Here is a 14,293-nt window from a genome sequence, read left to right as displayed (position 1 = left end):
GATACAAGTACAAGGTCATGGTCTCCAGAAGTTTAGAAACCATTGTAGAAAATAGTTCATTCATCAAAACTATAGCAGTCAAAGTGTAACCAATCCATCTTTTCATGCACACAAGGATACGTCAATTTCTTCCCTCATTCCAAAAACATGGCATCTACTTCCAGAGTATGGTCAGCAGTTCTACTAAGCAAATATAGTCCATGTTTAGCGACCACAGTTGAGACTGGCAACTCTGTCACTAAGCAAAGCAACTGTTACAGTAAGCGGGCAGTCATATGACTGCAACTGTGCTTTCTGGCTCAAAACTGACAAGAGTAATCAGTTCACACCTTTGACTTTTGCCTACTTCCTAACCTCCCTCCCTTCCTTTGGAATAGTAACCCCAGGACTGGGATAATTAACAAGAAGGAATCAATATTTGTATTTACATTCATTTGAGAGGAAGGGATTACAAGAGAATAAGCAAGCTCTCAATGGGAATACATAGTGAAAGCAATACTGGCACTGGCAGCTTCAAGTGCATTACACCAAAAGCCTGCTGTATTCCCCACTATGCCTGCTTATTACTCTCTTATAGTCCTTTCCTGTATAAACTTTTCACTGGGGGGAGGGGAAAGAAATCAAGCATAGAAGAAATTACCTATGGTAATTGCTTTGTTTTTTCTCCCCCCCCCCCCCCGTCACCTCCTGCTGGCATCCTCACAGAAGGAAGAGATTGGAGAATAAAAAGGCATACAATGGGGAATAAACTGGGCTGTTTGTGTAGCTGCAAACACCAGCACATTGCTTTCAATGTGTATTCTCCACTATGTATTTCCTTACTTTCTTGTATTGCTTTCCTATTCAATCTCTCTGCTCTAAAATCAGGAGAGGGGAAGAAATGCAACAGGACATTATGTTCTGACAGTAACGCCAATCACATGACTCAGGGACAGTACTGGCATAACTTCAAAAGGTCACTGAAGGAGGCTGCTGGTAAATGAGGATTACCTGTAGAAATCATCTGAAAACAATCATAGAAACTTGCTCACTGAAAACACCACTCTTGATAATAAGATGTTTTATGTTGATTTATCCTTCCAGTGAAAGTTTCCTTCCCCAAACTCTCAGCCTGGATAGGCGCCCCTAGACAAGCAAGACAACACCTCAACCTATGAAATAAATAAATTTCACACTTGTTCTTCTGGCTAAGCAATTGGCCAGAAATGGGCAATTGGGCAATTTCTAAGTCCTCAAAATGCCAATTTGTCACATGTATCCTACAACTGTAATTTTCATCTTGTCCGATTAGTTTAGGTAGGAATTTTATCGTGCCATCTCAGGTTCATTGGTCAGGATTCTGAAAGAAGTACCTTTGCAATAGTTACCTCTGACAAAAAAAACCTATGGCAGTTTCCTACACAATTTCCTATGTCAGAGATAAACGGTTATATATTGCTGAAAAAAGAATGTTCATTAAAGACATAATAAACCAAAATAAAATATGTGATTTCTGATCCAATTTCCAGGTGCACCACATACTGAACTGCAAATATCAACTTTTAGCTAAAAAAAGAATGGCTTTTAGTCATTCTGGCTGTGAAAGGTAAACTTGAAAATGTGTGAGTGAGGCCTAATGAAATTTCACAGCTTCTTAGGAAGCATGTTTTTTAGTGCTCTGTACTCTGTACTCTTTTAGCTCCCTTCTCTGATGCGGTGGCTCAGTGGGTTAGGACGCTGAGCTTGTCGATCAGAAGATCGGCAGTTTGGCGGGTTGAATCCCGAGTGCCGCGTAGCAGAGTGAGCGCCTGTTACTCGTCCCAGCTTCTGCCAACCTAGCAGTTCGAAAGCACGTAAAAATGCAAGTAGAAAAATAGGGACCACTACGGTGGGAAGGTAACAGCGTTCTGTGCGCCTTTGGCGTCTAGTCATGCCGGCCACATGACCACGGAGACGTCCTCGGACAAGCGCTGGCTCTTCGGCTTTGAAACGGAGATGAGCACCGGCCCCTAGAGTCGGAAACGACTAGCACGCATGTGCGGGGGAACCTTTACCTTTACCTTATATTTCTCTTTGTTTCTTCATGACCAGCAGGAGCTAACAAAATTGGCAAGAAAAAGAAAAAAACAGGCTAGCAGAAAGACATTTATGTAATTTTTTAAATTCAGCTATTTCTGACATGTCATTTGGAAAACATTTGAGCAGGCATTCACTTTTCTTATATGTAAATAAAAATATCCATGGATGGATGCTCAGTCCATAATTAAGTATCAAAGAAGCAATAATCATAGCAGATATAAAAATATAATAGAGATCAGGGTTAATAATACTGCAACCAGTTTTTAACATCCAAAATTAAAAATTCTGATACATTCCACACAATATTTGCCATAAGAATGGATTACTATGGGAAAAACTGTTTTTGTCTGTTACAAAAAAACTACACTGACCATGAAAAAGGGATATTTTTTTACAATAAAATAACTCAGCTTGATGGAACACACAGAAAAAGAAATTTTATAGAGTTCCAAGGAAATCGCGTACAACAACTAAAATTCAAAGACCACAACTCTCCAATGGGCAGAAGAGATTTGATATTGTATTTATTATCACAGTAATAATAATTATTTCTATAATAAATAATTACAGGTAGTCCTCAACTTACAATTCATTTAGTGACTGTTCAAAGTTGCAATGGCACTGAAAAAAATGATTTATCACCATTTTTCACACTGATGACCATTACAGCATCCTCATGGTCACATGATCAAAATCCAGATGCTTGGCAACTGACTCGTAGTTATGACAGTTCCTGTGTTCCAGAATTATGCAAACCCCTTTTGCAACCTCCTGACAACCAAAGATAATGGGGAAGTCAGATACACTTAACCACGTTACTAACTTAACAACTGCACATGATTCAACTTAACTGTAGCAAGCAAGGTTGTAAAGTGGGGCAAAACTCACTTAACAAATGTTTCACTTAGGAAAAGAAAGTTTGGGCTTAATTGTGGTCGTAAGTCGAGGACTACCTGTATTGGATTTCTACACCTCCTAAACATCTTCTAACCTCAAATAGTTTTGATTAAGGGTACATTTCCTTGCTTCACTGTAGACATTTGTTAGGAGACAAAACATATGCAGTGTTCTACCAATTTGATGCAGCCAAGAGACATGTCCAAACAAGGCTTTTATTCTGCAATTACTTCAACTGAATTTTTTTTAAAAAAAAAAAATCTGTACCCTTAATATGTTTTCCCACCGCTTATTTAACCTTCTACATCAGGAGTCTTCAAACTTGGCCCTTTTAAGACTTGTGGACTTCAACTCCCAGAATTCCTCAGCTAGCGTGCCTGGCTGAGGAATTCTGGGAGTTGAAGTCCACAAATCATAAAAGAGCCAAGTTTGAAGACCCCTGGTCTACATCAACACAATGCACATAAGCTAAAGAGGAACCTATGAGATGCCTGGACAGTAGGACTGCTAACTAAAAACACTCCAAGACTAGCCCCCCATCTACAAGATACAGCACACAAGCATTTTTGTGGACTTCCTTCCTACAAGCCTTTTGTGAGATTTAAGGCTTCAGTTCTGCTCCTTAATTCACCTTTATGAAAAAGAGTCCAAAATATTATATCCCACCCACATCAGTGGTACCATAAACTGTATTTTAAATTCCCAGACAGGGTACAAAGAGAAAGGGTTGTCCAAACTTGAAAAAGTTTATTCAACCCCACGTCCAGAAATCATTAACAAAAAATGCTCTTGCTTCCTAATTAAAAAAAGTTAAAGGTTTCCACGGTCCAGTTGTGCCCCTAATACTAGGATATATATTTTTTTATCCTGTTCCTGTATATCTTAAATAAACATACGACAGCCACGTTACATATTTCCAGCCTTAATCTAATTATCCACAGCATAAGAATAACATTGAGATCTTTCTGTGATTTTGTTCTTGTTAGATAATTCTTTCATTTTCATTTCAGGGTGGCTCTCTATGGAGCAAGAAATAAAAGCCCTATGGAGCCTGCCACTATGTAGCACCAGACTTACCTGTGACTTCAGAGTCTTCCAAAGCAGCATCTGAATCTTGATGAATGAACAGGGATAACAAATTGGTACCCTCTTTATGACTACACATCTCAGTCACTTTCCCCTCTCTATTCATTGCTTCTAGTTTCTCTGAAGAATTTGGGACAGCCTCTTTCAGATCAATCCCCCCTTCCTTTGATGCCCTCAACAAAGCTGTATGCTCAAGAGATGTTTTTGCATCTTTAAAAAAAGCAGGAATTCTCGCTTCACCTTGGGGACACTCAAGAGCAATAAGATCCTCTTTGTTTGACACAAGGGTCATTGGCACAGCTTTTTCTTGATCATCCTCATGCTCTTTCTCCTGTTTTGATAAAGCAGTGGAAACCGATTTCTCCATTCCTTGTGGATTCCGCTGTGTCAATTTCATAAACCAAACATCAAGGCTTTGGTGGATTTGCAACAATTACTGCCAGACAACCTATAATAAAAAAGGTATCATAATGTCTCATGTTTAGAATAATTTAGAAGGATGAATTTCACACAAGTCCCTTTTCAAATATGCTGATTGAAATTTAGTGTACCTATTACAAATATTCATTACGTGATTTAGAACAAATGTCTTTTATCTAGGGGTAGAGGTCATTGCTGGAGTAGAACAAAAGAATTTTTTTCAACAAATTTGAATAATATACACCAACTCAAACATGTTTTATTTAGAGCCTTGTGTTGTCTGTAAGACAGCTTAACTCATAGATGCCAATCTGTAACATACTGTAGGTATCACAGGAGGATATTGATATATGGCTGAAGTAAACCAAGGAAGTCTGAGATTTCAAGCATCAAACTTGACTTCAAGCATCAAGCTATACTGCCCTATACAGAGCAGACTTGAATAAAGCCACTTTAATATTTACTGCATAAGATATGACATACATATTTTGCAGTCTTGACTGTTAGAGTTCTACAGTATTAGTGTGCTTTCAACTTGATTTGTGGCACATAGGTGACAGAAATTCTATATAGTGCATAGAACAGTATTTAAAGAAACATATTAATGAGAAGTATGTCTCAGCTGCATGTTATCTATTGTGGAATAATTCATCAAGTCACGTTCTGAAATAAAAGTATAATATGAAGCTTACATGACATGAATGAACAAAGACAGTTGTCTATATCTATGTATGCATGGGAAGGGAAATAGAAAAAAGCACTAGCACGCATATCACTCTCAAACAGGAAGCTCTTAAAACATATGACCAATCTGTATTACAGATACAGACAGTATTCAATTCAGCTGTGTTATATACGATTAAATATAGAATTGCAATCTATGTACAATTCAATAAAATGCATTTCCTAAAAGGAAAACACAATTTTCTCCAAATAAACATAACTACCTACACCTAGGATTATATTGAGTTTATTCAATTAAACAGATGAAGATATATTACGGCACAAAAGTCATATCAAACTGACAATTCTCAAATCATATATTATACATATTTTAACATTTTGCTCTATTTGTCTATTAATTCCAAACCAATTAATATATCAAGGGAATTAACTCTTTACTCTTCTTTTATATACAGAACTTACTACAAAATAAATCAGAAAAAAACAGTGCCACAACAATAAATATTAAACATTACTTAACCCAATCTTAAAAAAACTTTTTAAACAGTCTCAGATAATCAGGTTTACTATCTAACTCCAAAGGGACCATAAAATAACTATCAGTCAAGATTTTCTAGGAATGGCATTCTCTACTCAGCAGGCCAGCATTCCAGTAACCATCTGCCAAACTCTATTTGGCAGGAGACACCTTGACCAATCATCCTGACTATAAGAGGTTCATGTAATTTTGCTATGATTTCTATTATCTCTGCCCAAATAAACTAACTGCCCATGTGACATAATTTCTTTCTGTATAAACTCTTATTTCAAAGTAAGATAAAACTGGTTGAGATTATATTTAAGTAACATTTTTAATAAAAAAATCCATATCTATATTTAATTTGGAATTCCATGATGTCTTAGATGTGCCTCCAACCTTTTTGGCCTGTGAGCCCATTGCAGTTTTGAAGATGATATGGCTGGGTGCTTTCATAAAATGTCTGGCATGAATTGTGGCTAATATTTAGTTTTGGAACAAAATATTCATTTTTAGAAAGGAAAGCAGGTGAAATTAGAATGCAAGCACACTGTTTTAATTCCATGTTTCTTGTATCAGTTCTCAAAAAGGCTAGCTAATTTTGTTAAATCACCTCTGAATTTTTTTCTAAAAATAATTTTCCCAAATAGATTTAATTTTGAAATTACTTCCTTTCAAATGCAAAAATCAGCAAACCCTATAGTGCAAATATAATCATTCTTTCACAATGATGTTCAACAATAAATAAATAAAAGGAGAAAGTGAGACAGACCTGATTCACATCCACGTTTCTTTATCTTTTATGAGTTCCTATATAAATGACAATTGGCTATGTTCACATAACTAAGCCATGAACAATAGTTTACAGACAACAAGGACTTACTCAGTTCTAAGCCAGTCCCCTCCCAGCCACATTATCATTTGGTAAGTGTGTAAACCTAGTCACTGTTTTTCTGTCTCCAAGATATTACACATGTATATTCTCTTCATCTATCACACAAATAATCATGCATTCTATTCCTTAATCACACAAATATAGGCATACATCTTTTTCTCTTCCACTCTGTAAGGCTGATTCTTCCTCATTGAGTCAACCATCCAATTTCCTCTCCCAGGCTCTATTTATCTCCCCTTTGTTGGCTCTCCTTACCTTCTCACTGAAAGAATAGGATGAATTAAAGTTTAGGCTATCCCTTTGACATTCAAGCATACTTAGTTGCAATACGTCTGATCCTAATTTAACTGGTTGGAAAGCAGAACTGGCCTCCAACTGGATATAAATTAAAACACACTTACCTTTTTTCAACTATATAATTTTGCTGAATCATATTCTATTTGTAATCTATCATTCAACATATTTTTCTTAAGTATCCTTTCCAGGTCAGTTATTCCCTATGTGTTGTTGTACTCAAGATGTTATAGACCAAACAGAAAAATGTTTCTGCTCTTTTATTAAAGAGCCTTGGTGGAGCAGTGGGCTAATGCCTCCTTAAGTAACACCAGCTGCCTGCAATTAGTGCAGGTTCGCATCCCACCAGGCTCAAGGTTGACTCAGCCTTCCATCCTTCCGAGGTAGGTAAAATGAGAACCCAGATTGTTGGGGGCAATTAAGCTGACTTTGTAATAATGCCGCTTGGGGGGGGTGTGAAAGCCCTAATAAGCAGGCGTATACATAGAATGAAGGCTACTGCTAAGCTTGTAAGCCGCCCTGAGTCTTCGGAGAAGGGCGGGATATAAATGGAATTAAAATAAAATAAAATAAATAATTAACCCAAGAAGTTCATTAATGGGACATCCACAGTAAGAGAACTAAACCCAGAATTCTAGCCACTGAGATTATACTTTTAAAATAATTGTACATAGGATCTATAATTTTTTTTCCTCTCATTTTATAATATCTATTTTTTGCTTTGAATTATATATGAAGTATTAACCTCATCTTGCAGGGTAAAACGGAAAAAAGGCAAATTAATTAAAATCAAATATATTAGACATAGACCACTTTACGAACCCATAAACATTAAGTTATGGTTAGCTTGAAGCAGATAAAAGGCAAATTACTGTGGATGGTCATATAAGCTGTGACCAAGCCACAGTTTGGGTAAACTATGTGTTTTCTCTATTATAGGACATTTATCACATTTGGATGACCAAATTGCTATTTATCAAATTTATAAAACTGCCCATCTCACAAGAAGCAAAAAAGTGCAAAAACAATAGTTATTCATATAAACATAGTTGTATTAAAAACATTACAAACACTGCACAACATGAAAGGAAGTACCTTAGTGAGTACATGGGATTTGGATAAAACTGCTGTACTTCATAGTTCTTCATGAATAACATTTTAAACAATATACTAACTGAGAAATTGGTAATACCTATTGTCACATCTTCAAACAATAGCATCTGGTTCTACTGGAATCAGATTGTTCCCTTAAACAGTAAGATTCAGACAATTCATTTGGAATCAAGAAAATATGGTTATTTCATCCCAGAACCAATGCCAGTGGAAGAACAACAAATACAGTTACCACTAGGAGGAGATAGATATTCATAAGTGAAATTAAATGAGGCTGTGGCTGTCTAAATATGCATACATGGCATGTGGTAAAAACAGAAGACAACCACTTCACAGTTTCCTCAGGATGTCATATTTGTTATATCTTCCTTTTATATAAATTGTTCTTGAATGACACATTGACCTCCACCCAAAGGTCAACAGTCTCTACAACATGCCTCCTCACAATCTGCCTTGCTGTGGCGAGTACATAAATTGACCTTATAAATGTTTGAGTTTGCAAAGATGCTATCAAGAAAGGCAGTAATCAGCAGAACAATGGTGAATTATAATTTAGTTTTTAACATATTGCCCTAACCTACCTTCAACATTCTTCAACTGGAGCCTTTGTGTCAAAGAACTAAATAAGACAGGCCACTGATTTCTGATCTTTAATGCATACAGCATACTGAATGTGGGAAGTTGATACATGCAGGATTCCCTTGCCATGCATCTTTGACAAGAAAGGCACACTTACTCATGATATAAGTCATTCTGGTGAGTTCTGAGTAATTAATTTATCTCAGGTACAACTGTTAAAAAACAGCAAAACACTGCAATTTGTTATTCCACCATACCCTTGCAAATGGCAAATGTAAAAATGTAAACCAGAAGCACCACCACTTGCTTTTCATGAAATAAAAACACAACAAAAACCAAACGGCATTATTACCATGATTTACTAAACCAACAGCAGTCCATATACTAAGGCTGGGTTTAAACATTGTCATGCTTTCTTCAATAAACTACAATCGCTGGATTCACACAACACACTAAGCAAAACCCAAACAAATCACACTGTGTATTAATATAGTGTGAAAACAATTAAAAATATCATAGTTTGAATATCCTTACTTGGACATTTTTCAAAATAATCCACACAAAATACTGGAATAGTAATGTGATCACTGCTGTTTAAATAAATCAAAACTTATGCATGTTTATTTTGAAGTTGTCATTATATTTACTCTTAGAGAAGTATACGTAAAATTGCAGTGATGAGGAAAAAAATTGTACTTCTGCTTCCAGAACTTATAACAAAGTTATACAGATATAACTTCCTCTTAAGAGATTGTCATATGTTACTTTACAGTATGTATTTGTTGATATATCAGAATTTTGTAAATGAAAGAGAAAAATTTGTGCAAGATTTTGACATGCATAAAATGCTATTTTTATTTTAAAAAGTAATAGCACAGTCACGCTAGGTCTCAGTTCTTTAGAATCTTTGCAATCTGAATTTCAACTATATAGAAGGCAAAGAAAGAAATGACAAAGATAACAAAGAGAAGGAAAAGAATTGCCAATAAATGTTTTTAGCAAATATTTTCCCTGCTATGAGTGAAGAAGGAAACTGATTATTAGCAAATACAGGTCATAACTTTTCAGAAGCCTCTATCTCTGCTCTCCTGATTGGCAATGATATCCAGAAAGAGAAATTTAGAATGACCATGCTTTTCTTGCTACTTTCATCAATACCATTTAGGATATGTATTGCCTGTATGGGTATAGAAACATTCCCACATATTTATTATTTTTGAATGTATGTGCAGTAATATACCTATTATCAATCAACAGATGAAGAAGCATTGTGTTTGAAAATTAGACAACGATTTTAATCATAAGAAGTATGATTATAAAGGTGAATGTAATGGAAGAATTCAAAATGTATTAATAGCTCCTTAATTTAAAAAAAATGAATTCATTGTTTTAGCTGCAACTAAAGATTTGGAAATAACAAATACACATTTAATCAACACCTACGTGAAAAAAATAAGCTGAAAACAAGTGTCTTATGTGTAATAAAACATTATTCTTTTGTCATTGTTGTTTGTGCTTTTGAGTTATTCAGAGTCTTGATGACTGCCTGCACTAGCCTCTACAGTTTTATTGGCAAGGAATTTGGAAGTGGTTTACCCTTGCCTTCTTCCTAGAGCTAAGAGAGGAAGCTCAAGTCACCTTCATGACTAAGACAAGACTAGAACTCAGGATGTCACCGATTTTAGTTTAATGCCTTAATTGCTATATCAAATAGCTCTTGTTAATGTGTTGTAAACACACTTTCTCTTTTGGTTAATTCCTGGGAGATATATACAAACATATACTTAATCAATTTTCAATTATTAGTTAATAGACTTAATTCAATAGTATCTTATGATGAAGAATTCAGTAAAATGACAAACATAACCAAATACTACTAGGAGGCAACAAGGGTATCAGTTTTTTCAACAGCCATATAATCTGAAATTTATTTAAGGTAAGTCGCAATTGATATGTGTGAATGGGAAAATGCCTGTGTTCTGACTAAATCCTGATTTTTATCCTCAGTATAAAAAATAGTTTACAACATGTAAAAGCACAATACAGTATACTCAACCCAACAATTATGACAGAGTAAAACCACTGCAGCAGAAATAACAATTACAAGAAAGCATATTTGGGAAATAATTCCTTAACTGTTATATAACAGAGAAAACCTACTCTTCAGTTACCAGGCGGTCATTTGTGATCACTGAACTATCTCACAGAGGACCCCTTCCAAAATGCTTTTAAAATCCAAGGATATTGAGGCATGGGAGAAACCCTTCCCTCAAGGGTCTAATCCAAAGCCAAAGCTTCTTCCATGAATATAAGAATTTTTTAGTCTTTGTAATTTTCTTTGCTTGTTGCAGATACAGCAATAAAATCTGGTAGTTTGTTAAACTGTGTTTTATTGATACAATTTGAAACTCACATTCAATTTAAAGCTATAGTTAATAGAAGGGCAAGAATCTCCAAAGCCCATCTTCACATAATACTATTGAGAATATTATTTTGTTGTTAGCTGCAAAGTCGTGTCCAACCCATCGCGACCCTATGGACAACGTTCCTCCAGGCCTTCCTGTCCTCTACCATCTTCTGGAGTCCATTTAAGCTCATGCCTACTGCTTCAGTGACTCCATCCAGCCACCTCATTCTCTGTCATCCCCTTCTTCTCTTGCCCTCTATCTTTCCCAGCATTAGGCTCTTCTCCAGTGAGTCTTTCCTTCTCATTAGGTGGCCAAAGTATTTTAGCTTCAGGATCTGGCCTTCTAAAGAGCAGTCAGGGTTGATCTCCTCTAGGACTGACCGGCTTGATCGCCTTGCAGTCCAAGGGACTCACAGGAGTCTTCTCCAGCACCATAGTTCATTTGAGAATATTATAACAAATCTTTATTTATATGATGATCCATAAAATGCTATGATGGGCATTAAGACTACAGGATTAGGGAAGGTCTGTGTCTGTTGAATCTACTGGATAATCATTCTATAGACACAATTGATGTATAAAATGTTTAAATGAGCAAAAATATACATGTACAGCTGATGTAATGTTGACTCTACCTGATAGAACATGCTATTAAGTTTTTAAAGAATTACACGCTTCTTTATTATTTTTGCTACAATATATTTGAAGTTGAAGCAGTAGCCTAAATGGACTCCAGAAGATGGTAGAGGCAGAAAGGCCTGGAGGAACGTTGTCCATGGGGTCGCGATGGTTCGGACACGACTTCGCAACCAACAACAACAACATTTGAAGTTACTGTATCACTGAAATATCTAAGAACAGACTCTCAATATACCTAATGTACTCTAACATGGTAAGTGTCTCCTTTGAATTCTGCATTTTGTAACTTTTCCTAATATCCAGGAGACAGCAGCGAAACTCAGTAAAATAGTTCTTTGAAGCAAAACTATAAAACTGCTTGTTATATGTAGCTAAAGATGCATCCTTTTGGATAGATCTTGCTATTACCAATATCCTTATTCCATTTATCTCTTTATTACAATATATGTGTTCTTGTGTATGTGTGTTTGCATGTATTCAAAATAAGAAGGAAGAGGTAAATGGTTAGGATTTTCACTGGAAGGCAGTTTTTATTTAAATTCCATTAAAATTTTGTGAACTGGCAAGACAATTACAGATCAATATTTGGAAGAACCTCTAAGTGAAGAAAATAGAAAAGGGATTATCAAAGATAAACATGGCCTTTTTATAAATCTATTCCTAATATCATTGGTGCCTAGAATATTTAATAATATTCTCTTTTTCTTCCTCAAAATAATGATTAGTTTATAATTTCAGTTGTCAACAATTTAAACATTGCATTTATCCTCACTGATGAGTTGAGATTCATTTCATCACATTTTTGATATGACTTGCTCTGTGTCCCTTTCAGCATCCTATTAGATGCTTCCTACTGGATAGCACTAGCCTCACTCAGAAAACTCAGGTCTCAAACTATGACATATGCTGCAGGATTTGGATAATGTGAATTTTATGTAAGAATTTTTAACAGGAAATATTTCTCACAGATTATAGAATCAAAGAATCCATAATAAAGAATATATGCCTGAGGATTCAGTATATCCCTGTTTTCAAATGTATTTTCTTCCAAATACGTAGGTTTAAGACTGTGTGCCTAGGTGCTGTGTGCCTGTGTGCCTGTTGTAATCGTTTCACAGGTTAGCTATACAGGTAAGACCCTAGTAAACTGCTTGATCAAAAAAAAACATGCCAAATGAGCAGCCAGTCTCAGTTATAGGAACCTTAAAAGAATAATTCTACACATTTTTACTAAGAAGCAGTTCCCATTGAGTTCAACCGAGTCCTGCCACCTAATTGGACACAAGACTGCAATCTTAAGAAAAATACATTTTACACAGGCCGTGCCTATTATCAGCCACGAGCCATGTCCATTATCCAGAACAGAGAAGCAGTCCAATTGTTTTGAGCCAGTTGAGGCTTATCCCTTTCAGATGCAACAACTAACAAATTTTGCGAGAACTTTGCCAAGGAGTAAATCACCATAGAAATAATCCCCTATCCTGGACAATTTATTTCACCCACCTGGATGGTGTTATGCTCTCCCATCCAAGAGGAATGTGAATTTACTCCCACAGTGAAGAACCTCGACAGACAGACAGACAAACAGACACCCGCTCACACCTTTCATCACCATCATTCAAATCTTACCGCCAATGGCTACAATTCAGGTGTCCAACACTCATGAACCGCTGAGTCCCTGCAGGGCCACTCTCACCCTTTCCCTGCACCTGTCCTGTCTGAAGTGACCTCCCAGCCTCCTCCTTGACTCGTCCAGCTTCTCTGCTGTCCCCGACCAGCCTCCACGGGACCTGTCATTTGCCCCGTGTGAACGTAGCTGCAGGAGCCGTCCACCCTCTCCGCGCGCCCCTGCTTAAAAGGAGCCGGACCCGCCACCCCGCCCGTGGCCTACCTGCCACTCACCTCCCTGACAGCGGGACTGCTTTTACGGGCACACTCGCCTCCCTGTCACTTGTTTCCCCCCCCGCCCGCCCTCGAAGCACCGCCTCCTGGCTCCCTCCTGGCTCCATCCCCTCCGGCCAGGTCCTTCTTCCCGGTTCCGCTCTGCCTCCCGGGCCACACTCACCATCCTGTGGCGGGGGCCGCCGCCTCTGTCACCCCGCTCCCCCCCCCGGGAGCTCAGGGCTGGGTCGGCTGGTTCGCTTCGCTCTGGCAGAACTGCTGCCGTCCCTTCCTCTTCGGTCCCCCGCCCGGCTCCGGCCTCTCCAGCAGCAACAGCAGCAGCAGCAGCAGCAGCCGAGGCTGTCGCGCCGGGGACATGGCTCCTTTAAATCCCCCTCCCGCTCCGTCCCACGAACTCCCCCCCTTTTTCCTCTCCTTCCTACCCGGCCAGCCCAGCTGCCTGGGCTGATCCGACCGCCTCTCCACCCCTCTTCCTTAGAGTCGCAGGCACAGAGCGTCTATAGCAACACAAAACGGCCGCAGCGCCATGTTGGGAGAAGCAAGGCGAGACGCTCCCCTCTGGCTCGCGGGTGACGTCACCGGCCGGGGGCAAGGTAAGGGCCTCGGGCTCCATTCTACGGGAGGCCCGGGGTCGGCTCTCAGCCGGGGAACCGGCGTCGCCGGGGGACCGTGGAAGCCAGCTTATGCTCCTCGCGGTGGCCGCGCGGCTTCTTTGCAAGGCGCCCTGTCCCCGGAAAAGCGAGCCGGGGCGGAGCGACTTTATATGCAAAGGCAGATGGTAATCGGGAAGAACGGAGGGAAA

At 38.2% G+C, this 14,293-nt stretch overlaps 1 protein-coding gene across 2 annotated transcripts in view; it reads right to left on the bottom strand.

Moving 5' to 3' along the window:
• WIZ (WIZ zinc finger) overlaps positions 1-14,293 on the bottom strand; it is a 74,325-nt gene that overhangs the window by 59,661 nt on the left and 371 nt on the right. Inside the window, exons 1-2 of one of the 2 annotated variants that reach the window (XM_081315867.1) lie at positions 13,481-13,528; positions 4,282-4,489 (exon numbers count right to left, since the gene is read on the bottom strand). In XM_081315867.1, coding sequence (XP_081171993.1) covers positions 4,282-4,438 — 157 coding nt within the window. In that variant the 5' untranslated portion in view covers positions 4,439-4,489; positions 13,481-13,528. Of the gene's footprint in view, positions 1-4,281; positions 4,490-13,480; positions 13,529-14,293 lie in introns of those variants that run through there. The other variant, XM_081315866.1, reaches the window with a different exon arrangement.

The sequence above is a fragment of the Vipera berus genome, assembly GCF_964194415.1.
Source record: "Vipera berus genome assembly, chromosome: 2".
NCBI classification, from domain to species: domain Eukaryota; kingdom Metazoa; phylum Chordata; class Lepidosauria; order Squamata; family Viperidae; genus Vipera; species Vipera berus.
The sequence above is the reverse complement of the archived record's forward strand: the minus strand, read 5'-3'. Positions and strand labels throughout refer to the sequence as shown.